General features: G+C 40.1%; 1 protein-coding gene across 1 annotated transcript; it reads right to left on the reverse strand.

The window, feature by feature from the left end:
- Positions 1 to 426: 426 nt before the first annotated feature.
- On the reverse strand, positions 427 to 21830 carry lrrn1 (leucine rich repeat neuronal 1). Its single transcript, XM_034688418.1, has 3 exons — positions 21721 to 21830; positions 11937 to 12239; positions 427 to 3549 (listed from the first exon to the last, which is right to left on the reverse strand). The coding sequence occupies exon 3, from the start codon at positions 3390 to 3392 to the stop codon at positions 1239 to 1241; it is 2154 nt and encodes a 717-aa protein (XP_034544309.1). The 5' UTR covers positions 3393 to 3549; positions 11937 to 12239; positions 21721 to 21830; the 3' UTR covers positions 427 to 1238.
- Positions 21831 to 23128: the final 1298 nt, after the last annotated feature.

A 23128-nucleotide genomic window follows, 5' to 3' on the forward strand; every position in this document is an offset into this window, starting at 1 on the left:
GTGTCATAAAGAAGAAAGTCTACAAGATGCTGGCAATATATCGACTGTCTTAGTTTGGAGGGAGTAATTTCATTGTTCCTCATATGACTGAATTCTAAGGAATATTGTGCATTAATTATATTCTACCAGGGCTAGAATTTCAATGGTTCCCCATAGGTTGCTTTTCAGAGGCCAACACTCCAGTCTGCATCTTCCATTTTTTCTCAACACTTTTGTTGTAACATAACCCCCATAACCATGCATCACACTGAATTACGAAATCAAAATGTAACATTAACAAACATTTTTTCCCCTTAGCATTATATTATGATTTAGAAAATGTACTTCCGACCTGCTAAATATGAAATGTGTTTAAATACAGCATATAGATTTTGAGTGTTTTTCAAAGTAACGATTCTCTGTATGAAATAATTGTTTGAAAAATATGAGGAAAGATGATTTTATTAAATTTGCTCCTCAAAACAGCATGTTAAAGTGGGCAAACCATAACAAAACCAGTGATTGTTTACATAATGTAGTAAAATAAGAAAATAGAAAGAAATTTCAAAAGCCTTACTTCTGCTTATCTAGTCAATAACATTCATTTTCTATTGCTGGTTTACAGTAGCTGCTCTGCAAACTTAAAGTCTGAATCAAAAATACTGTTATTCAATGTACAAAAAGTAATTCAATTCATAGCTGATACAACATTACAGAGGAATAGCTAACATTATTCAATAGACAGTATATCAAGTCTAAACATACTTTGCCAGCTTATATTTGAGTTGATAGACAAATTAGTATATATATATATTTCAGTGCACAACAGTCAACAGTAAAACTGTTTAACAAGAGAAAAAAGATAACTGTCTCTAACAGTTCTGCCAGAAAATGTGAAAAAAGATGCTTTGAGATCAGCTCCTCCTTTGCTCTTGTATGCTACATCTGTGACAATGCTCATGCTGTGTTAATCAACACAAGTACTAAAGAAAGCACAGTGAATACTAAGTCCAGACAGCTAAACAAAGCTGTCAAATCATGTTACAAAGTGGAGGTACAAAAAAGGTGTATGCTAAACTAAAGATCTATAAATCTCAGTTTGTGAATCACTTAAAGAAAAAAAGTCTTTAAGATCTGAAGATAGAAATGTAAACAGAAACGAACAAAAGAGTCAGTTCACTTTTACACTAAGAAGCAAGTATTTCTATTTGTGCTCCTGAAAGAATCTTGTCTCTGTATCTGCCACTGGAATGCAGCTCTCACCACATGTAATAGCTGCGTGTAGTGTCCACCTGACTGGGTTTGGTCTCAGATGAGCCCTCCTTCTCCTTTTCTGTGTCAGCCTCCCACAAGTTGATAAGAGGAGGGTACAGTTCATTTAGAGGTATAGAGGAAGTTTTCTGCATGTACTTCTTCAGAGAATGATGATAGTTTTTTCTCTTCAACCTCTTAGCAATGTACACTCCCAGACAGGTCAGACTTATGATTGTAAACATTGTTGCCATAACTGCTGCGAGGGCAGTGTTGGTACCCTGGTCAGAAATCTCAACAGTGAAGGGTAACTGCTTTGTTGTCACATTCACACACGACTTCTGCGTTTGTTGATAGATATTGGAGACAGTGAGGCACACCTCGTACTCAGTTGCTGGTTGTAAATGCGTGAGGTTGTACTCATGGACATCCACAGGTACTCTGGCAGTGTAAGTAATATGTGGGTTGTCTATTTTCATGGTGGCAGATGACCACTTAAGGTTAGAGGTCATTACATTGGAGTTTATTTTCCATGAGACCAGTAAAGAGTGGGATTCAGTTTGTTTGACATAGATCTTCATAAGCTGAGTGTTGTCTAACAGAGTTCCATTCACCCGTATAGCTATCACTCTTGTATCAGCGCCCTCTGAATTTTGAGCTACGCAGGTGTATCTGCCAGATTCTTCTACTTGGATTTGAAAAATCCTCAATGTGCCTTCATTGCTGAGGCTGTACTTTTCAGATGCGGTGTCCATCATTAATTTGCTCCCCAATGGTGTTACCCAGTAGATTTCAGGTTCAGGCTGGGACATAGCTCTGCAGTCTAAGTCCACAGTCATGCCAATGTCAAGGTTTAGGTGGCTTGGGAAAGTATCATGAGAAATCATAGGCAGACACATGTTTACTAAATGATTCTGCAGAACCTCCCTCACATGCATACCTCTAACCTCTGCTGGCATGGCACAAAACATGGACTGAGGTTCCATGAAACGTACAGTGGTTTTATTTGAGCTCATCCATTGGATGACACAGTCACAGCGCAGGGGATTGCTGTGAATGCTAATCTCACGTAAATTTGGGAGAGAGTCCACTGTGGACTTATAGAGGGCATTCAGGGCATTGCTGTTCATCATTAGACTCTCCAAGGCCGGAACATCACGAAACGCTTGACGGTCAATAAAGGAGAACTTGGGGTTATTGGTGGCCTCCAGCTTTGTAAGCTCAGGAAGGTTGTCCAGGCCGTGCCTGTCAATAGAAACTAGCTCTCCCATATTATTTATGCCCAGCTCCTTCAGTCTCAGCATGTTCTTGAAATCTCCTTCCTGAATCTTGTGGACTGGGTTTTTGTTCAAATCCAAGAACTTGAGGTTTGGTAATTTTTGGAGGGCTGTCTGAGGAACTTGTACCAACTTATTGTCATAGAAAGAAAGGCTCTCGAGATTGTCAAGTCCTACAAAGGCATTTCCAGGAATTTCAGTCAAATCCATCCCAGCCAAAACCAAGCTTCTGAGATTGCCCAGTGGCTTGAAATTGAAGTTCACTATTCCAACAACAGGGTTCTCCCCAATCATGAGGATTTCAAGATTGGGAGTAGATTCAAACCACTGGCTGCTTATGGTCTTGAGCTTGTTAGAATTGAGGTGAAGTCTGAGCAGGTTGTGGAGCCCAGAAAAGGCATTAGCAGAGATGATGCTGATCTGATTGTGGTTTATGTAGAGCTCTTGCAAGTTGCTTAGATCCTGCAAACAGTAATCAGGCATTGCAGTTATTTGGTTTTCCTCCAGATGAAGCGTGGTGAGCTGAGACATATTGGTAAGGCCAACATCCTGAATACTACTGAAGTTGTTTTGCGACAAGTCCAACTCAGTCAGGTTGAAAAGCTGCTCCAACTCCTCACTGGTTCTTGCGATGTAGTTGCTCTGTAGGAGGAGAACCTGAGTTTCACTGGAGAGGTTCCCCGGAATGCGTGTCAAGCGAAGGTCATTGCAGTCCACAGTAATGGCTTCTCTGTAGGTGGACTGCGGGGTAAACCAGGGTCGGATCTCACATACACACAGCTGGGGACACTCGTTGCTCTGGACAAAGGACTGTCCTACCAATAATAGTATCAGGCCACTAAACACCTGGTCCAAAAGAAAGCAGTCTAACCTCCGTCTCGCCATGCTGAGAAGGGACAGGAGGAGGGGCAGAGGACCTTGGGAGTGAGTGTGTTACATTCATCAACCAGCTTTCCACAGATGCAGTGCTTGAATGGAGTGAAATGGTCAGGACTTGAAGCAGAGGGCCGAATTTTAATCCAGATCTTGGAGCCTCGGAAATCTATAAAGAAAAGACAAACATATATTTAATAAGAGAGAAAACAGAGTCGCTCAACTTATAAGACTTTTTTTCTTACAGCTTGTACCATGCTGCCCAGTGGATGGATTCTACCGACAGTGATGAAGCTGGTGTCATTGGCTTTTAGCCTAATGACTTTGTTCTGTAGCTGTCTTTGCCCTTCACACTTACGCAACCAACCAATCATATCCACTTGTATGACAGACTTTATGCCCAAGGGATGGAGTTGTCAGTCTGTCATTCATGAGTTGGACCTACCATTAAGACTATAAAATGTCAAGAACCTCTTTTTTTTTTTACTTTATTTATTCATTTTTACAGAGTCATGGTACCAAGAGCCGGCATGAAGTCAACACATTTTGATTTGAGTGAAATATATCAGCCAGAATTCAATTAACTTGTGAAATCTGGCACTGCCATCAGGTGATATTTAAGTTTGACAAATGTTGTAGTTTATACCAAAATATATTCTGAATGAAGCAATACAATTTTATTCAATGTGATGGTAAACGATGTAAAAAATACCTACTTAACATCCTCAACATACTGAGCATTGGCAGCATAATGACATTTGACTGCTCAAAGCATGACTGCACCAATTAAATGCCTTGCAGATTATCTAGTATGGCTGTGGACTCCTCTTCTATTTGTGTCATAACGAGATGCATTATCACACTATCTTTCATGTTGCTTGCAACATAACAATATACTAAAACAAGCAAATGCTTCTTAACGGTCCATTTGAGAAATAAAGTTATGTTCAGTAACGACAGTTTTGAAAAAATGGAAGTTCAGTTTATTCGAATGAAAGTACAAAACATATCTGAACTACCTGGAAACAGATTCATTCCATTGAGGGCTTCTGTCCGTTAAACAGACCCATAAGCAATTGTTCATTAGATTCTTGAACATCATTGGGCACTATGAGAAATAAGGATGAACCACACCCTTAAAAGAAAACAAACAGATGCATGTTTTAATTTTTAACACTATTTTAGCATTATGAATTTGGGGCAATAAACAAAAACAGTTTTGGTGATACAGAGTTTTTCAGAAAGATTAGCTTAAGGAGGATTTTTCAAAACAATGCAGCATTCTTTAAACCTAAAAATACATACGAATAGAAATAGAGATTTTAGGGGGGATTGTGAGAGGACTATAAACTCAGATCTGGCCTATTTGCTTGGTTCAGCAAGTGCACACTGCTAAGAGGTATAGGTATCTGCCTTCCACATCTTAGAACAGCTTACACCAGGGACTGAAATGAGAAACCTTTATTCTGGTAAGAAATACCCTTTACTCCATCATTTTCTCAGTAACAGTTTTACCTTTATAAGAAAGTCAAAGATGTGTATCCTGGGATGGCATTGTGTTTATGAGACAGTCCAAAGTCTAGTTCAGACTTGGGTATTTCAATAACTCCTGGATCGATTGTAATGATTTTTTCAAAGACATTCAGAGCTAATTTATTATTTCCCATGATACTGGTTACTTGTTCAAATTAAATTCCAGTTCCCTGCCTTTGTCAAGCTTGATTCCTCTCACACACCTCACACTTTTCAGCAACCAAGCTCTGTGAAAACAATTTTATATAACATTACTAAATGGTGTCCACATATTGCAGAGCAGATCGACATGGGGAATAATTTTGACTTCGACTCTTATCTTTAAAGCTTAATTTTTCATGTTTCCAATTATTCCATATGTGTATCTGAAAATCAGTGTTTACAGCATTTCACGTTCAGTCACCCGGCTCTGACTTTGTTCTCTCATCTTAAATGTCATCCTGCTTGGAACGTGAACTTCCTGCCTTTATTGATCACTCACACAATTTTTGATACTGATGAATTCACCCACTCCCTTCACCAGCAACTTGCTCCAGGCACCAAAGCTAGCTAGTGCTTTTCTTTGGTTATGTTGGACCACACTAGGTGTGTCTTTACAACTAGTAGTGGGGGTCCATATAAAATTAGCAGTGCAACTGTCAAGTTTTCCAGCCTCCTCCTCATTGGCATCCACTCCAGATTTTTCTCACTATATGGAAACAGAGACATGATTTTTGGGCTCTACCTTCCCTCCTTGACATCATCCCTTAATGGCATACAGGGGGGATTCAGTGTAACTTGTTGGCTTCTTAACCTTCAAGTAGGTGAATTTAGTTCCTACCAGGATATACCTATGGGGCTGATGACCACTTGTCGTTGTATAACACATACAGTAGACATAACCCTTAAATCTTTTTTTACCATGCCGCCACCCTACTGTGACCATAGTTTAGCTCAAAGTACCATCCCCATTTCCCAACACCCCTCAGCCTCCAGCATGGCCTTAAATTCCCGGTGTTGATAATGACGATACACAGTTAACCATCAGGCTACCATGTCCTTCTTGAACTCAGTGACAACAACCATGAATCGTACCCACTAAATAATATTATCTGCAGCAAAACTTCGGAGATCCCATCACTCAGACAAGTGAATTGACTAAAGAAGGCACCCAGCCAGTGAAGAGCCATACGGCAGAACCACAGTACCATCACAGCCTTCTTTATCACACCGCTTTATGGTCAACAGCAGCTTAAGGAGACAGCACTTAAGAGGCTTTCAAACAGGAGAGCTGACATATTCATCTGAACGCAAACTGCCTGGCAACAGCACCAGGGAGACAGGAGCACGTCTCTGCTCCTCCTATACTAGGTATTCTTTATAGAATGAGGCGGAGCATGGGAGAAGCAGGGATACAACAGTATATGCTCTTTAAGATAAAACCATGGTAGTTGTGACGATTTCTCACAAGTTAGGATTAGCAGATGGAGATACTGTAGTGGAGATTAGCAAGAGTAAGTGTGCTTTATTGTAACTCAGAGGAGGGAAAGAGGTCACTTTATTACAGCTGAATCATAGAAAAAAATACAGTCTGAAGAAGTGGTGGTAATCTAATTTCTAAATAACTGCTTGATTGTTTGTTTGCAATTTGAAGGCGACCAAAACTGTTGTTCCATTATGATATTTGATCTAAACAATAAATTACTCCTGATAATTTAACACATGAATCAATGCAGGATATAGCATGAATTAATGCTGCTCATCGCCAATTAATGACAATGCCACAATGACTTTCTAAAATGAGCTCAAAGTTAACAAAGTTAAGGAATGCTGATGTATAAAGTTACTGTGAATTAATTTACAGTATAAGCTGATTTTTATGTATGATTGCTGTGTGCTGTTTCTGATGCATGTGGGTGTATTTTTTATTCTTATATATATTTCTGTATGTTATCCACAACTGTGAGCAACTGCTATTTATAGTTAAGTGTTGTTTTATCCTCAATGTTAAGCACTTTGAGCTTACCTGAAATGAAATGTGCTTTAAAAAAGAAATTGCTATTACTACTATGAAGACGACTTTTTTCAGTCATTTTAGGGACAAATATCTTTATTAGAGCAGGTACTGTTCTGCTCTAATGGAAGCTAAGCTCATACTTAGGTTACAATAAAGCTAAAATAGAAGCACCTTTCATACTTGCTCATCTTTTTTCCCTGTTACTAGAAATTGGGGTGCATCTAACAGTAATTTTATTTGGTAGGTGCTGACTGGAGATGGGATTGCTCCCCATTATGCAATGATAGAAGTCTCTGATCCTGGCTTTTGCTGGACACACAGAATGTGAAGTAAATATTGTAATATAAATGCTGGAGGAACAATGAGTACCAAATGGATTTAAAACAACAAAAGCAGTGTCAACATCCTACTGTTTGATTGTTAAAACAACTAAAAGTTGTCAGACATTCAGTTCACAAGTTGATTGTAATCATAATCCCAGAACAACAAGAAAGGTTTTAACAGACAGCAGGTGGAGTAACACTCTCCAACACAAACAACCTCAAAGGCAGGAAGCCAGGAAACCGAACTCCCCAGAGGTTTCAACCACGGACATGTTAAAACTTTTGGAAAGGAAACTTAAAAAAAATACAAACAGCTGCAGACAGAAAACACTATTTCAACACATAACAGCTGAAAGATGCAGAACAGGTTTGTTGTGCTCACCTCTGACTATTACAACTATTATCATGTTAAATACAATTGAGCAGAGAGACCACTTAAGTACTTGTTAGTGTTTTCAACCACAGCTGATAGTCATGATGTACTTAAATGGCATTAAGTGTTCATTGGCTGCCCACACATAGTACATTATGATCCAATAAGGGGACCATGTGTTTCAAGAAATCAAATTACTTTGAGTGTAGAAATCTGGGAACACATTACAGCATACTTCATACGTATAAGAGGCAAGTTTCCTTGCATAAAAGTCAATGCTCTTATTCCATTTAAGGGAAAGTAATGATTATACCATTACACGTTGTTCATAAGCATTTTGATGTAGGGCTTTTACATAGACTTTGTAAATGTGCCTTCCAAAATAAATGTCAAAATATTGACTTATCTGGTGTCAAACAACCATAACAGAAGTTTGTGATGAGTTCTGTTATGGTTCTCCAATTTTTTAAATAAATCAATCAAGCCTCTCTCTAAAACACTGAGTCACTTCTGAGTCAAAGGCTGACTTTTCAAATTCCTGTCCAAGTCAGTCTGAGGACACTCAAGGAAATCTTCAGCTAAAACTTGCCTTGAATGGGATACAGATTGGGATTGAATTTGGAAAGGTAGACATGTTTTGAATGGTTTGGGTTCTCTCAGTAGATTCTTATTTAACCTGCTGGCCAACAACTTCCTTTCAACATTATGTTATTCCTTACTCACAAAGACACACAAAAACATTAAACAATAATGAAGGGAAAGAAATAAGTTGGGCAGGTGAGATAAGAAAACTGTAGGAGCAATCAACACCTGTAGTCACAAACACAGCTGAGGTGACAAAACACTCTTGAAATAGAACCTAGGTGACAGGAACAAAAGCAGCATGATACTACACATGGCTCTTGCATACTGCCATTTCAACACAGGACATTTATGCCCCTGTTATGTCTCATCTGCAATGTGTGCAGCAGGGAGGCGTAATGGTGGGACAAAGTTCTTCTGCCTCTATCCTTCCTCTGAGGTAGTAACAGAGAGGGTTAAGGCTGATTTATACTTCTGCGTCGAATCGACGGCGTAGCCTACGCCGTAGGTCCGCGTAGCTCCCGTACCTACGCAGAGGCCTACGCACGTAGCTGACGTGCACCTCCTCCAAAATGTAACTACGCGTAGAGCCAACGCGGACCGCAAGCTCTGTGATTGGTCCGCTCGACGGCTTTGTCTTTCCCGCATTCACAGCACTTCCGGGATCCCGGACATCGGCCACACATCGGCCGTGTATTTCATCTCCTCCTCTCTATTCTTCATGTAATCATGTCTGTATGATAAACAGCAACATGTATCAGCTGTAGATTAACTTAACACGCTCTGAATCGATGTGGAAAAGAAAACAGAGATCGTAGCAGGACCGGAAGCAGGCGACCGGCTATCAGAGAGACCACACTGCCCTCAAGCGTTTCGGAGGAGAATTGCTGCGCGACACGGACACATCGACGCAGAAGTATGTGGGGCTCATGTCCGCGTCAGCCCCTGCTGCGTAGGGCGACGCAGAAGTATAAATCAGCCTTTAGATGGTGGCAATGTGTAGCGTCTGAGCCGGCAGGGCAGAACAGTGCTGTTTGGTTGCATGTCTGTGTGTGTATGGTTGGTGGCGCTGTGTGTTTACAAGCTGTGCTTCTCACACACTGGAACACCAATATTATGCTGTTTGGAGGTGCAATGTATAAGTACAAAGGTAGAGGGACGGCAGAACTTTGCTTCTCCGTTGTTGCAGAGTTGTTATATGTAAGAGACTATAGAAGACAGGCCAGGATTAGTTGAAGAAAATATCCATCTATTCTTTTTCCACTCAATCCAAACTCCTGGATAAGTAGAGAAAGAAGTGATTGCAGCATTTTGGGACGCTCATCTCAAATTAGAATCCATCAAAAACAGCTACACCTTCTCAAGCGGGTCATGAAAAGTAAATATCAAGAGATTTTTTTCTTCAATGTATCATGACTGGTTGTCATGATTCCTCTGGTTGTGCTCACACCTGCCTTAAATGCTCTTTGCTTTCGTCTCTCAAAGGATGTAATATCACACACTCTGCTCCCTCACAGGAGTCTCAAGTAAGCAGAAGTGGGAAAATTAGCCTGAATGCAAAGGTTACATTCAACTTTCTTAAGTACAAACCCCATTTAATGTAGATTCATAACACATATGACAACAAATATAACACAGTGAAAGAGTTATTCTGGTATGTGTGTGGGTGTGTGTGTGTGTGTGTGTTTGTTATTTGAATGACAGTGAGAGTTACACATTTGATGACTCGCATTAGGTCTTCACTGGTTGTAAACAACTGGGACTCCTAGTACTTAGCAACACTTGTGGTATTGATTTAACAGCAGCTTAATTGCTGGTCCCAGTTCACCTTCGACCAGAATGCACAGGATCTGTTTGGACACTTGAGGGAATAGAAAGATGACAATTCCCTGCCTCTTGACAAGGCTATTGATTTGATTTGTATACTGAAGGTCTTAGAACAATTACTTATAAGTACCATGTTAAGCGGGGCAAACTGTCAACAGAAATGTTGTACAATTGTAAACAGAATTTTTGCAATGTCATCAAAAATTTGGGAAAAATAATGAGAAAGAGAAGACCCGTTGTCTATGGTGGCCATCACTTTTGTAAAACAGGCAGCTGGCTCTGATATTTTATTTTATAAAACCGGACTGAGTTTTAGGATTTTTGAGAACCGCCAATCAGCCTCTAAATGCCTCTCTGACACATCCAAATAATTTCCTGCACATAACTAGCAACATTTGTTGATTTTGGGGTTTATAAAAGGTAGGGTGAGCTGAACTGTGCCTTCTGTGTCTGAGACTTTAAGCCCATAGAGGACAAAGGGTTAATGCCTCAGCCTTTTTTTCTAAGGGTACAAGCTAAGCTCAATAACCTATACCCCCCACCCCCAGATACCCTTTGCTGGTGGATGGGGGGGATGAGGTGGGGTGGGGATGAAGCACTGTGTCCCCTCTCATGAGCCCTGTTCTTGCCTACTCACCACAGACACACACACACACACACACACACACACACACACACACACACACACACACACACACACAAAGATAAATAAATGACACAAATGCCCAGAGCACTTAATGCAATCTAAAGAAAGGATATGTCTTCAGTGTGTTTTTGTGCCTAAGTATACTATTGAGTACTTTGTCTATGTAAGACAAAATCTCCCCTTTAGCAGAACAAAATATTTTGGATCGTGCCCTGTTCTGCTCTTTGAGTTCACTTAGAAAGTGCTCTGTGAGACAGCACCTCAGAACCAGAGTTGTGTAAGAAGCTATTGCATACTGTGAGACCAGACTCTTAAATATTTAACTGAAATGGCTGTTTTTGTGTCAACAATGTTAAGTCTCTAGGCACTCACCTTTATTTGACCCACAAAAAAGAGAACTGTCAGCACTTTACTTTTGTAAGAGGTCATAAACAAAGTCATATGAGGATATACTCTCATAGTATAAGCAAAGTCCAAAAGTAACACTGATAAATGTATGTTTCTATCATCTCAACTTCTAAAATGTGTCCCTCAGCCTAGGGTTGAGGGATTCAGATCAGCAGTCTCCATCACAAAAGCGCAACAGCTGCAGCGACAGGAACAGCGTTTGTGAACCACAATAGACCCCCTGCCAATGCAACCCCATTCTTATCACCCAATCTTCTACAGAGCGCCTGTCTTACCCCGAGGAAGACTCGGCGATTTCTTGCTCAGAACAGAGGCATCGAGACATCTGCCGACATACTTTGACATTAATATGCAAATCACATTCACACAACGTCGCGCACATCGCACGCAGCCTCTTCTGCCAAGGCAAGTACCGCGAACGAGATCAAAGTTTTTTGTGGAATATCATTTGACGCATGGTAAAGGATTGTTATATTAAAACAAATAATGCCTTAAGCTTCAATGTTTCATGAATACAAACCCCAATCCATCCCAGAATCCATCCCAGATCGACAGTTCAATCCGGGCTGCTTTGAAAAAAGAGATCATGCCCTTGAGTGTGTCTGCATCCCAAATAATTCTACACTCTTCATGTCCCTCACCTTAAATATGTTAGAAGTAAAAACACATTTTCAAAGCAAGCTGTGCATAGTTTAATACTACAAAACAAATACTATGAACATTTGACTAAATTCTATCCAGTGTTTTCGGACTGTGACTATTATTTGAACCAATAAAAGACATTTCTTATACTAAATATGCAGTCTAGAAACAAGCTGAAAGGCTACAGCTGAAAACAGTCAGTCATTTCTATTCTGCGGGGGCTCACCTTGTTGGCATTCCAGTCCTATGTTCCCAAGCAGGCAGGTCCTTTATCCAGATATCGGCCCGGCGTCAATACATAACAATAAATAAGATCAGTGTTGTTGTGCCGAGGGGAGGGGGGTATCATGGGGGGTCAGCTGGTGGCTGTTTACAGCGATTTGTCGCTTGCGTATCCGATCAGTCCCAAGGCGCCTCGGAGAGAGGCATGGTGCGGTCTGCAGAGAGATCTCCAACCTGCTGCAGCACACCGCCGGCCGGTAGTCGCTGCAATTTTCTTCTCTGTCGCTCCCGCCGCCGCCTGCTCGTCCTACAGATGGAGAAGAAAATGATAAAAAAAACACCTGGCGCTGTCCAGACTAGTCAGCTGATTCCCCAGCAGGCTATTGGCTGAGAGCGACTGTCTGTCACCGTCGGCCAAGCAAAGCAGAGCACCATCTGCTCCGGGCTTGTTGTGATGAGAACAAAGGCAGGAGAAGGCGGCGGGGCATGGGGCGAGGGGGGTGCTGGGAGATGGGGGGTGGTACACGGCATTATCGCTGAAAAAAAAATCTGTGCCTCTTCTGCCTCTCACACTCCTCTCTGATGATGGCATCAACAACCTCTCAATATAACCTATCGCCTCAAAGGCTTTTTTTTTTTTATCCTCATACCTACTTTTCATAAAAGCCCTTCACAAAAAATGTTTGTCTGCACATCAACTTATCTGGGATGAGTTTCCTAATAAGCTACATATTTCTTTTTTATACTGAAAATACAGCTTTTTCAGTGAACTCACATCTTTTTCCCTGGTGTAAAGCTGCTTGCAATGTTTCCTAGAAGCAATTTTCCTGAGCGTCCTTTTCTTTGAAGCTCACTCCTTCACATGATGGAGCATTGTAGCCTTGAAACCTTGAAGACAAACTCTAAGATAACTGTCAATACTGGTATTTCAAGCACCATTTTTCACATATCAGCCTGCTGTGGCTCTGTCAGAGCAAAAAGGAAGTGGATGATGGTTAACAGACTCAGTAAAACAGAGATAGATATCAGGTTCTCTGCATGTCACAAGACTGCATTGTCTTCCTCAGTGGAACTAGACAGATATATGAGAGGGATCTTTTAAAAAAGGATCTGTGTAATAGCCTGCATCCATGTGGCTATTTCTGTTTATTCTCTTGAGTGAGCTGTCAGTTTGAAACCGCAATCATAGGGGTAACTCTGCTCTTTTGCCTTCAAGATACCAACCAAAGAAAGAAAGAAAGAAAGAAAGAAAGGTTGATGCTGGTTCAGCACCATGGACAGCACACATACAGCTCACCTGTGACACAAGAGACACAGCTTCATATACTGTAGAACACAATGTTAAAGAACATGTTGGGGGGCTGAAACCTTCAAATGTTTAGCATCTAGATAGATGAGATAATCCTGATGGGCATTTTTCACCCCAGTCTCTGCTATCACTGTATGAATGTAATGTGAATGGGTGAATGTGATATGTGGTGTAAAAGGGCTATGAGTAGTTCTTAGACCACATTTACATTTACCATTTAAATTGGCTCATGTCAGTTTATCTTTTAATAAATTGCAACCACATTATTACCTTTGGGACTCAGTCTTCTCGGTCTCTTTTTGAAGTTAAACCTGTACAAACATCAACACAACCGCTTTAGGGAGAGTAAATCAGCAGCGTTGAGTCAGCGGATGAATATGAAGCTCCTTGTTTACCATAGAGGCTGGTATAGTTTCCTTTTTGTTCAAGAACATAACCGGTCTGGTCTCTTTGTTAGGTGAGAGTTAATTGTGTTTTCTGCTCCCAACAGTATAACACACCACCATCTCTCATGTTACCTGTGGTCACTCTGCTGACATGAGTATAATAATAATACATTTTATTTATATAGCGCTTTTCAGAAACTGAAAGACACTGTACAGCTGTTAAAATCAATACAAGCACCAAACAAGGAACACCAATCAAACAAAACAAAACAACAGTACAATCACAAATTAAAAGCTACATTAAAAAGGTGAGTTTTTAATAGGGACTTGAATGTTGAAGGATCAGAGCGGTTTTGGATATGAGTGGGGAGTGAGTTCCAGAGGGTGGGGGTGGCTACGGAGAAGGCTCTGTCCCCCCAGGTTCAGTGCTTGGTTCTGTGAGGTGGAGACAGGAGGTTGGCATGTGAGGAACGCAAGTTACGGGAAGGAGTGTGATGGTGGAGGAGGTCAGTGAGGTAGAAAGGGGCCTGGTGGTGGAGGGCTTTGTGGGTGAGGAGGAGGACTGGTTGGTAAACAATGTGTGTGTCCTCCGTATAATGTTCATCTAATTATTCTCTCTTAAGTCTGTTAATGATATAGATCTATGTTATGAAAGTTTTTTTAATTTTGAAAAGCCTCTGATTTTTGTATCATGCCCTCCTTCCTGCCTAGGGTGGTGACACACTTCTGCTTCAGACCATTTTGGATTTTCAGGCCTTATCATCTCCTTTAAAGATGTGACACTCTGCTTCACATCAGTTATCAAGCTTCTTAAAATGTGTGTCAGAAACAGACATGCTTTTGTGTGTCTTGTGTGTTGCAGTTTTTAGCAACGTGTGATCTCTCAGCCTTTGGAGAGAACAAAAGTGTATGTGCAAATAATTGCCAATTGCAATCTAATAATAGTTCTGTTGCATGTCACTCAGAGGATGGAGGATCAAGGGAATAAGTATGTGTTGAAGAAATGTCTGTGAAACTGTGGAGGTTCTTGTTGGAAGTGGATGAGAACAGAGGAGCCAGTGAAGTCAATGTTACAATCAAATTAGAAGAATTTCTATGCAGTGATACACATAAAATACAAAGATAGTCTTCCCACCATGCAGTGCAAAAACAGAGATAGCTATAATTAGAGAAAAAAAAAGGATTTCTTTAAAGTTAGTTTGTAAAGTGTAGAGGTGAAGATGATGTAATCTGTTGACGTGGGTGTAGCAATGACTGAAGGCCAGACCTGAGTGAAGGCAAGCCAAGTGTGACGTGGCATTTTGCGGGCAAGCCTCTGGGAGGTCAGGCTGTCTGGACAACCAGCAGAAAACTGAGCACGAGCCAAGTGATGCAGCTGGCAGGACGTTGGAGCAGACTGAGAAACTTAATCGCTCACCATCTCACTGGCCGGCTTTCCAGGCCCAATTCTGTGTTTGCATTTTGCCCCCCATAGGGTACGAATCTTCTGTCATCCCGTGCCTCTCTATCCCTCTCTCTTTCTGTTTTTCCAAATGGACTCAGAAGCTCTTTTAACTATTTCCTCTGGCAAGGACACTATGTCCCCAGGGCCCATTTAGGTATCAGCATTTCTTGTCAGTATGAAGTTCTTTGTTAATAATATAATATGAAATATGGCATGTAGGCAAGTTACTACAGCCAAGTTATTCTACAAGAAATGAACAATAGAAAATGAATAAATGATAAATGCACCATTACAACATCTAAACCGTTTTCTAAGCCTCCATCTGGTTTTACATTGATTTTCAATGACTTATCTATAATACACCTCCTGAGTTTATGATATTTTTGATGACAAAAACATCAAGACCATGAACTTTTTGTAAATGTAGTTTAACTGTTGTATTCCGTGAATATAGTTCAACGTGTTACACATTTAGGCATACAGTGTCATCAGTTGATCTTATTTGGGTTTGGATTTTACTTACTTTATGTAGATTCATGCCTTGTTTCCTCCCCGTGTTTGTTCTGTGTTATAAGTTATGTACTAGATCTTCCTTGTGTTTGGTGATCCATGTTTTGTGTTGTATTCTTGGGTTTCTGAGTCTAGTCTTGTGTTTCATGTTTTATTTTGTAGTTCTGAATCCCTGTGTTTCTAGGGTTAGTTTTACTTCCTGCCCTTGTGTGTTTCCCTCCTTTTTTGATTGCACTCATTAGTGTAACCTGTGTCCTGTGTTCCACACCTGTGTTAATTACTATGTATTTAGTTTCTCTGTTTCTCCTTTCCTGGTTTGGAATTCAGTAGGTAGTATGCAGTATGTGAAAAAAAGCAAAATCTGCAGTATTCCAAAACTACCCGGATGTCGTACTGATTCGGGGAAAAATTCTCAGTATGCATCGGATCAGTCTCCCGTACTCTTTCCCACAATGCACAGCGCTAATGTGAAAATGATTAAATTCAATATAAAACACTTCTTAACTTTTTAAATCATAAGTGGATGTTAAAGAAGCAGTTTCACTACCAGCTTAACCATTGTTTACTTCCGAAACTGGAAATCCAGCTACGCCTGACCCAGCATACTGCAAAACAGACCCAACAGAGCAGTCATACTACATACTACCTTCAACCTCAGTAAGCAGTATGCAGTACCTACAGCATACTACATTCGTAGGTAGTATGTAGCAGGCGGTTTCGAAAACAGCCTGTGTTGCTTTTCCCCCAACATTTCCAGTGATTTCTTTTGAATTTAGTTTAAACATTTTACTAAGTTTTGTTTCTACTTTTCTTTCATTATAAAAATCTTACTTTTACGCACATGGGTCCTCCCTCTGTTTTTCCCATCGTGACTTACAGTTGATTAAACTGTACTAAGCAACAATAAAAAACCTTTGGAGGAATGTTCTGAAGTTCATCTTTTTTGGATGATATTGTTGATATCTTTGAATAAAAATTTGCTGATATTGATGAATTTCTAACAATTAATATTAATGAAAAACGTGCCAAAAACTGGATGTCCTTGAGTAAAATGCAGTTCTCTCCATCCAGTATATTTCAGTAATAATGAAACTCTTTTTTAATTTTCAATGTTGACAAGCTGTATTATTTACAGATCCAGCAAAAGTCCACTTTAAAAATAGGCTGACTGTTGCTGCTTATTAAACACACATCTATAGGCCTGCTAAATAAAGCATCTGTGTTTTGCTTCACTAACATACAAGAGATCATTTGATGTGCTCATCTGTGCATACATAGGCATGTATGAGAAATGAGCATCCACACAGACATACAATAATGATATTATTTACAGAGTGTAGACATGATCAGTGTTCACCCAGAGAGCTAATAAAGCGCCTCAAATTGACGAGCAACACAGAAGTCAACGATACAGTTTGAGGGTGAGAAGATCAAAGAGAGGAACCATGCTACAAGAGCCAAGAGTTAAACTGTGCACATATTTAAGTTATTCAGCTGATAGTTGCTGAACCAATTGTTGTTGCCAGGCAGATTTCACAGCTTTGTATGTTTTTGACAGTCTGATCACTTTCACACTTTTTTTTTGGTCTTGTTTTTTTCCCCACCTCCTTTCAATCCCATGCAGCAGCCTTCTCCCCAAGTAGCAGAGGTGTTTCATTACTCAGTCACTTCCTTCCTTGGCTTCAGGCTTGCTTCCCAGCGAAAAGGCATGCATATGAACCCTTTTAAACTCAACTGTAAATAATACTTCAGGCCTCAAGATTGCATACAAATAAAATGAAAAAAAAAACAACAACAACACTTACATGCCTCCACAAGGCTGCACAGTATCTAACTGTATCCACTTGAGGGTTTTGGGCTTTGGAATATGAATAAGCAAACACATAGTAAGAGGGTTTCTCTGTACCCTGTCAGCTGTGTGTGACAATGGCAGAGGCAGTTTCCCATCTTATCCCATGAGAGCATGCAGCCCTCACACCACTGAAGAAGTGAATTTACAACAGATCAAGCACAGGAACCCTGTCTTTAAATATTAATAACATCTGCCTAGTAACCAAACATGAGCTCCCCAAGGGATACTATACACTACTGCCCACAGAGCATGTCAAGCTTGAGAGGGAGGTCAGTTGCCCAAATGAATGGATTTATGGAGGGAAAGCCATGAAGTAGAGAATGAAGAAAATCCCACACCATGGAAATTCATATATTCTGACATGGAGCCCCAAAGACAGATCAAAAGCTAACTGATAAGCAGGCTCTTCCTTCTCTGCTTCAGCCCCTATGTCCAAAGCAGACAGCAGTGAATATCCTCCTGTGATCACTGAGCACCGTCTACCTCGAGTAAAGAGTGAGACTGCTGTTTGAATGGAGGCTCCATTTCCTTGGACATTGGACTTGGACTAGTGGAAATCACTTTCGGTATTCAGGTTCAAGTTCAAAGAGTCTTTGCCGTCCAGAGTGGAGTGGGAAACTTAGCCCCTTAACCAGATATGCTGCTTTAAAGGAGGGAGTTTCCCACAAGTATTTTGAGCCCAGGTTTTCGTAATCAGAATGTATTCCCCATATCTCCTTTATACTCAATATCTTTCCATAGATCCTTCACTGAATATGATTGTGTTTTCTATATTTGGCCAAAGCCATAGCTAGCCTGCATACTAATTTATATTTTTATTCATGCATTTGAGAAAACAACTACCACTGGATGATAAGCAAATTAAGCTGGTAAAAAAAGAGAGATTTACAAAATAAGCAAGTGAAAAATGGAAGATAAACATAATTTTGTTTTTTGTTTCCCTTATTTTGTTGTTTAATGCTACTTATTGTTTATTGACACAGATACTTCATTCATTTAACATTTTCATTTTTGACCTTTATGGTTGGCTGCTATTGCATGTTTGTTTTATGGATACTGTGTTATTGTAAATAATTGTCTTATTTTTGTTTTGTGGGCCGACCCTAGGAAACTACCACACTGTGGAAGCTAATGGGAATGCTAATAAAGAATAAAAAAGAAAACTACATTCTTCACTTTCTTGAAGCTAATGACATCAATCGATGTCTAAGAGTACATTTTATTATGGAACTAATGTTAAAAACTTGAGTTTCCAGTCAGTCACAGGCCACCCTGACAAGCCTGCTGTATGGCTGTCAGAGAACTTTACTGGATTTATTAAAACTCGAAAATCAGTTCTCCCATCCCTTGTTAGTGTGGCCTGCATGATATTTACTGTCACTTTAAACCAACCCTGGTGGCCCTACAACCAGCCCGGCCCACTGGGAATTTTATGGGCCTGAAACTGACTGTCTACAAAAATAGCAGGCCTGAGGGGGTCAAGCACTTAAAATTATTTGGCTTTTGACCACTTAAAGTAAAATAAAAACGTTAGTGTTCTTTTCATGGTCGAGTCTTACTTCTATGGGACTGTATCTTATTGCACATTGTTGTGCTATAGAACAGCAACAAATGTTATCAGGTGGAAACTCATGAGGGTCCACTGTGGTAGAGTTCAGGGGTCTCATTTATAAAAGAGTGCGTAGAATCCCTACTAAAAGAGTACGTACTCAGAAAACCCGGAAATGGCGTGCGCCAAAAATAATTCTGATTTATAAAACCGTTCGCACGCAAACTTTACGCAATGTTCTGTTTATAAATCACAAACCACCTGGAGATATGCGCACGTAGATCAGCCTCTTTTTTCCGCCCTTTTCACGCCCACATTCAACCACATACGGTCAATGCAAAGCACGTTATGAATGAAGATGCATACAAATGAGCCGGAAGATCAAAGGTTCTCACTGTGAATCACGGCAACAACTGAGAGGAAGACGGAGGAGATAAAGTTTCTCACACACAAACCGTCATCCTCGCGAATGAAGCTTAGGTCAGAGAGCTCGCATTGTTTGTTTCTTACTGCAGGAGGGACACAAAAGAAATACAAATAAAAATAAATATGTCGAGTGACTCCACGTCGCTGCAGCGTGTATCCGTCAGCAGTGCCAGAACATCCATCATTCATCATTACGCACATGTCTCACTGCAGTGTTTCATGTTTACAGGACACAGACTTTTTATTTCACATTACAGAGAGCTCACCTCCTTCAGAGATCTCCTCTCTCTGATATTATCTGACAGAAGTTTGATCCGTGAATATAAGTTTTAATGTGCTGGTTTCATCACGGGCAGCTTGGCCTGCGCTCTGACTGATTATGATAATATGTAAGATAATAACTGTGAGAACCGGGCATGGCTTTACTTCCACACTTTTCTCATTAACACAGTAAACACATGCAGGTGAGGAAGATGTGATCAGTGTGTGAGGCAGCCGGGGCCGTGTCTGTGCGCTCCGTGTGCGTCTTACAGCAGTCTTTATTAAAAGTATAACTACACTCAGTGACTCTGCACAGCATTAGAAACATTGAAAACATGACTGTCACTTTGCTCCGCGGCTGATTTACGTCCTCTGATGTAACTTTGGTTTTTACCTCCCGACGAACACGTTAGGATACGGCCCGTGTGTTTCCTCTACACCTCAGAGGAATGTAAAGGTGAGACAAAGCTGATGAAATATTTGATGAACTTTAAGACACGCTTTTATCTTTTAATGACAGCTTATTGGAAAAGACTCACAACAAACACACGTTCAAATAGAATATGCATATTTTAGTGATGATGGTGACGCGGGTCTGTTAATATGTTCTTATTCAATGAATGAAATGTGTGAAAGGCATCAAAATATAATCTGACTTCAGTTCTCCCTCTCACCAACTGCGTCGCCAATTTCCCCCTGCCTCTAAAATGTACGTATGCCTGGGTCAGAGTTTGCTTAGTCACGTAGTCACATTTTCACTTCAAGTTTGTTTTTTATAAATTGCAAACTTGGCGTGAAAACTGGCGTACGCCAGTTCCAGGCCCCGTTTTGTGCGTAAGCAACCTTTATAAATTAGACCCCAGTACTCTATGCAGCATTTACTTGTATTTCTATTATAAATAAATGCATGAATCGTCACTCTGTGACCAACAAGTGGAACTGATGCCGCTTTAGGTCCTTGAAGGCTAAAAAGAGAGCACAGAAAGAGGATTGTATATTTGCATTCTGCAGAGGAGCAGATGGAGCGCATGCCATCCATATGCATGAGGCAGAAGGCTGCCAGCCTATCACCTTGACCCTTGCAATGGGACTTGAACCTTGGACTCAATAGAAGAGAATGGGACCCGTCTAAGCTGTGGTGTTAAGGCTTTATCCTGTTGTTGAGTGAACTGGCTGAGCAGTATTCTAGTCTATACTGAGACAGTTGAGGAATGGTGTTCAGCTCCCTGACACCTGCTTGGTCTAATGCAATTATTGTATGTAAATGATGGATGGAGGGGAGGAGACATGAGAAAATGCCCCAAAGACACCTCTGTTTCTGTAGCAGATGCCTTTGAAAGAGGAAGATTTTTCAGAGAGGGATAGAGGAAAGACTCACTCTGTTGGTAAAAAAGGCCTTAAGAAGAAACAAATTTCGAACATATTACCAGCAGTGGGGTCCCCATTTACTCTTATTCTGGCTGTTTGCTTGTTGCATAATGTTTGAATCATTTTTGTAATGTTCTATTGCAAATTTTATACAGAATCTGTAGCAAACAGTATCAAAGGCTTTGGAAATCCAGGCTAATCTTGGCTGATTCTATCATAGTATAATTTAATTTATTGTGTAGTGTTCTTTTAATACTATCCTGTGTTTATCTTGACAAGCAATACATCTTTTGGGTCAAAGTGGATCAAGTCTCATAGGCATGTTTTAAGTTTCCTACAATAGATGAAACACACAGCATTCAGTATGCTTGTAGGTCTCAAATTGTCACATTCTTGTTTTTTTTTTGTCCTTCTTTGGAACAAGGAAAATGTTTGCCTCCCTCCACGAGGAAGGAATTTCTAATATCTTAAGCACAGTTGTAGGCCCTCACAGGTGCTAACTTATCCCTCAGCTTCTTGTACCATTTTAAGATGAAGCCTGGAGCTACCCATCCTCAGTCTTGTAATAGCGTGATTAATTTCATACTGTCACTTTTGGTCTGAGAGTATTATTTTAGGTTTCTGTTACTGATGATAAATGAAGTGAATGTAAGAAGGTAGCAAAGTGTGAATAATTGTCTTACTGTTGTTGAGAATTAGGTTCTTGATAAAATGACACTAACCATGTTGACCCTTCTTCTGTTTATATTCAGTCCCCTTAGTGCCAGGGTATTTTGTTGTGTTTGAAGTGTTGTCTTCTTGTTTTCTCTTAAATGGCAAATGGTTGATGCTTTACAATCCAAATATTATTCCAATATTTCTGTCAAAGAAAGACACGTAACTTCTTTTGTATTTCATGTACATATATTTTACTCATCTTTTCTTTAACCTTTTGTATTTTTTTACTCCATGCTTGAGTCTTTACTGTCCTTTTGTTCTCTTTGTAGCTGTAAATATAGACTCTCCTGTTAGGGCTTCATTGACTTGCCTCCTAATAATCACACTGGTGTTTAATTTCCACAATTTAAGTTTTCTGTTTGAATTGATAGTACAATATACGAGCTGTGGACTGAGATATTAACATTCCCAATATCACAACAGGCTATGCGATGTATTCTGTGTTGTAGGTTAAAAAGTATTCAGTCCATGTGTATACAAAATAATGTTGAGTAAAAATGTGTACAGTAACAACAACCCACCAGTGCAAGTCGCTCCACTCATGAAATGATTTTCATTTCCTTTATAATATAACATATTTTCTTGTTCGTCCTACGTCCAGTATTTGGCTTTGATGTGTCGTTTTCATTCAAATTGATGTTGAAATCGCTACCAAAGAATGTTTGTAGAAATCACATTCACCAGATACATGTATATATCAGTGATCATAGTACCTCTCAGATTTCCTTTAATACCATGGGGCGCTGGTGGCCTAGTGGTCTAAGCGCCCCATATGCAGAGGCTATAGTCCTTGTCGCAGAGGTCGCCAGTTGGATTCCTGCTTGGGACCATTTGCTGCATGTCTTCCCCCACTCTTTACTCCCCACATTTCCTGTCTCTCTTCAGCTGTCCTATGCATAAAGGCAAAAAAGCCCAGAAATACAACTTAAAAAATAATCACATGCCACTCCTACCTGTCTTTTTTTATCCAGTAAATGTTCATAACACCTCATTGTCCTCCCTGCTCGCCTTGTTACCATGGGGAGCAGAGCCTTCAGCCGCTCTGCTCCCAGCTCTGGAACTCTCTCCCACCTGACCTCCATAATACTGACTCACTCCCACATTTTAAATCCAAACTCAAAACTCATCTGTTTAAACTGGCTTACTCCATCTGACCACAACTCCACTGTCCATTCACTTAAAACTTTTTAAATTGTGTTATATTTACTGTTTGTTATTTAAACTCTGTTTGTTTTAATGTTGTAAGGTGACCTTGAGTGTTAAGAAAGGCGCCTATAAATAAAATGCATTATTATTATTATTATTATTATTATTATTATTATAAGTGTTATTATTATAATTATTGTTATATAACCACATCTTTTCAGATTTTTT

Source organism: Notolabrus celidotus, chromosome 1 (assembly GCF_009762535.1).
Source record: "Notolabrus celidotus isolate fNotCel1 chromosome 1, fNotCel1.pri, whole genome shotgun sequence".
In the NCBI taxonomy this organism is placed as follows: Eukaryota; Metazoa; Chordata; class Actinopteri; order Labriformes; family Labridae; genus Notolabrus; species Notolabrus celidotus.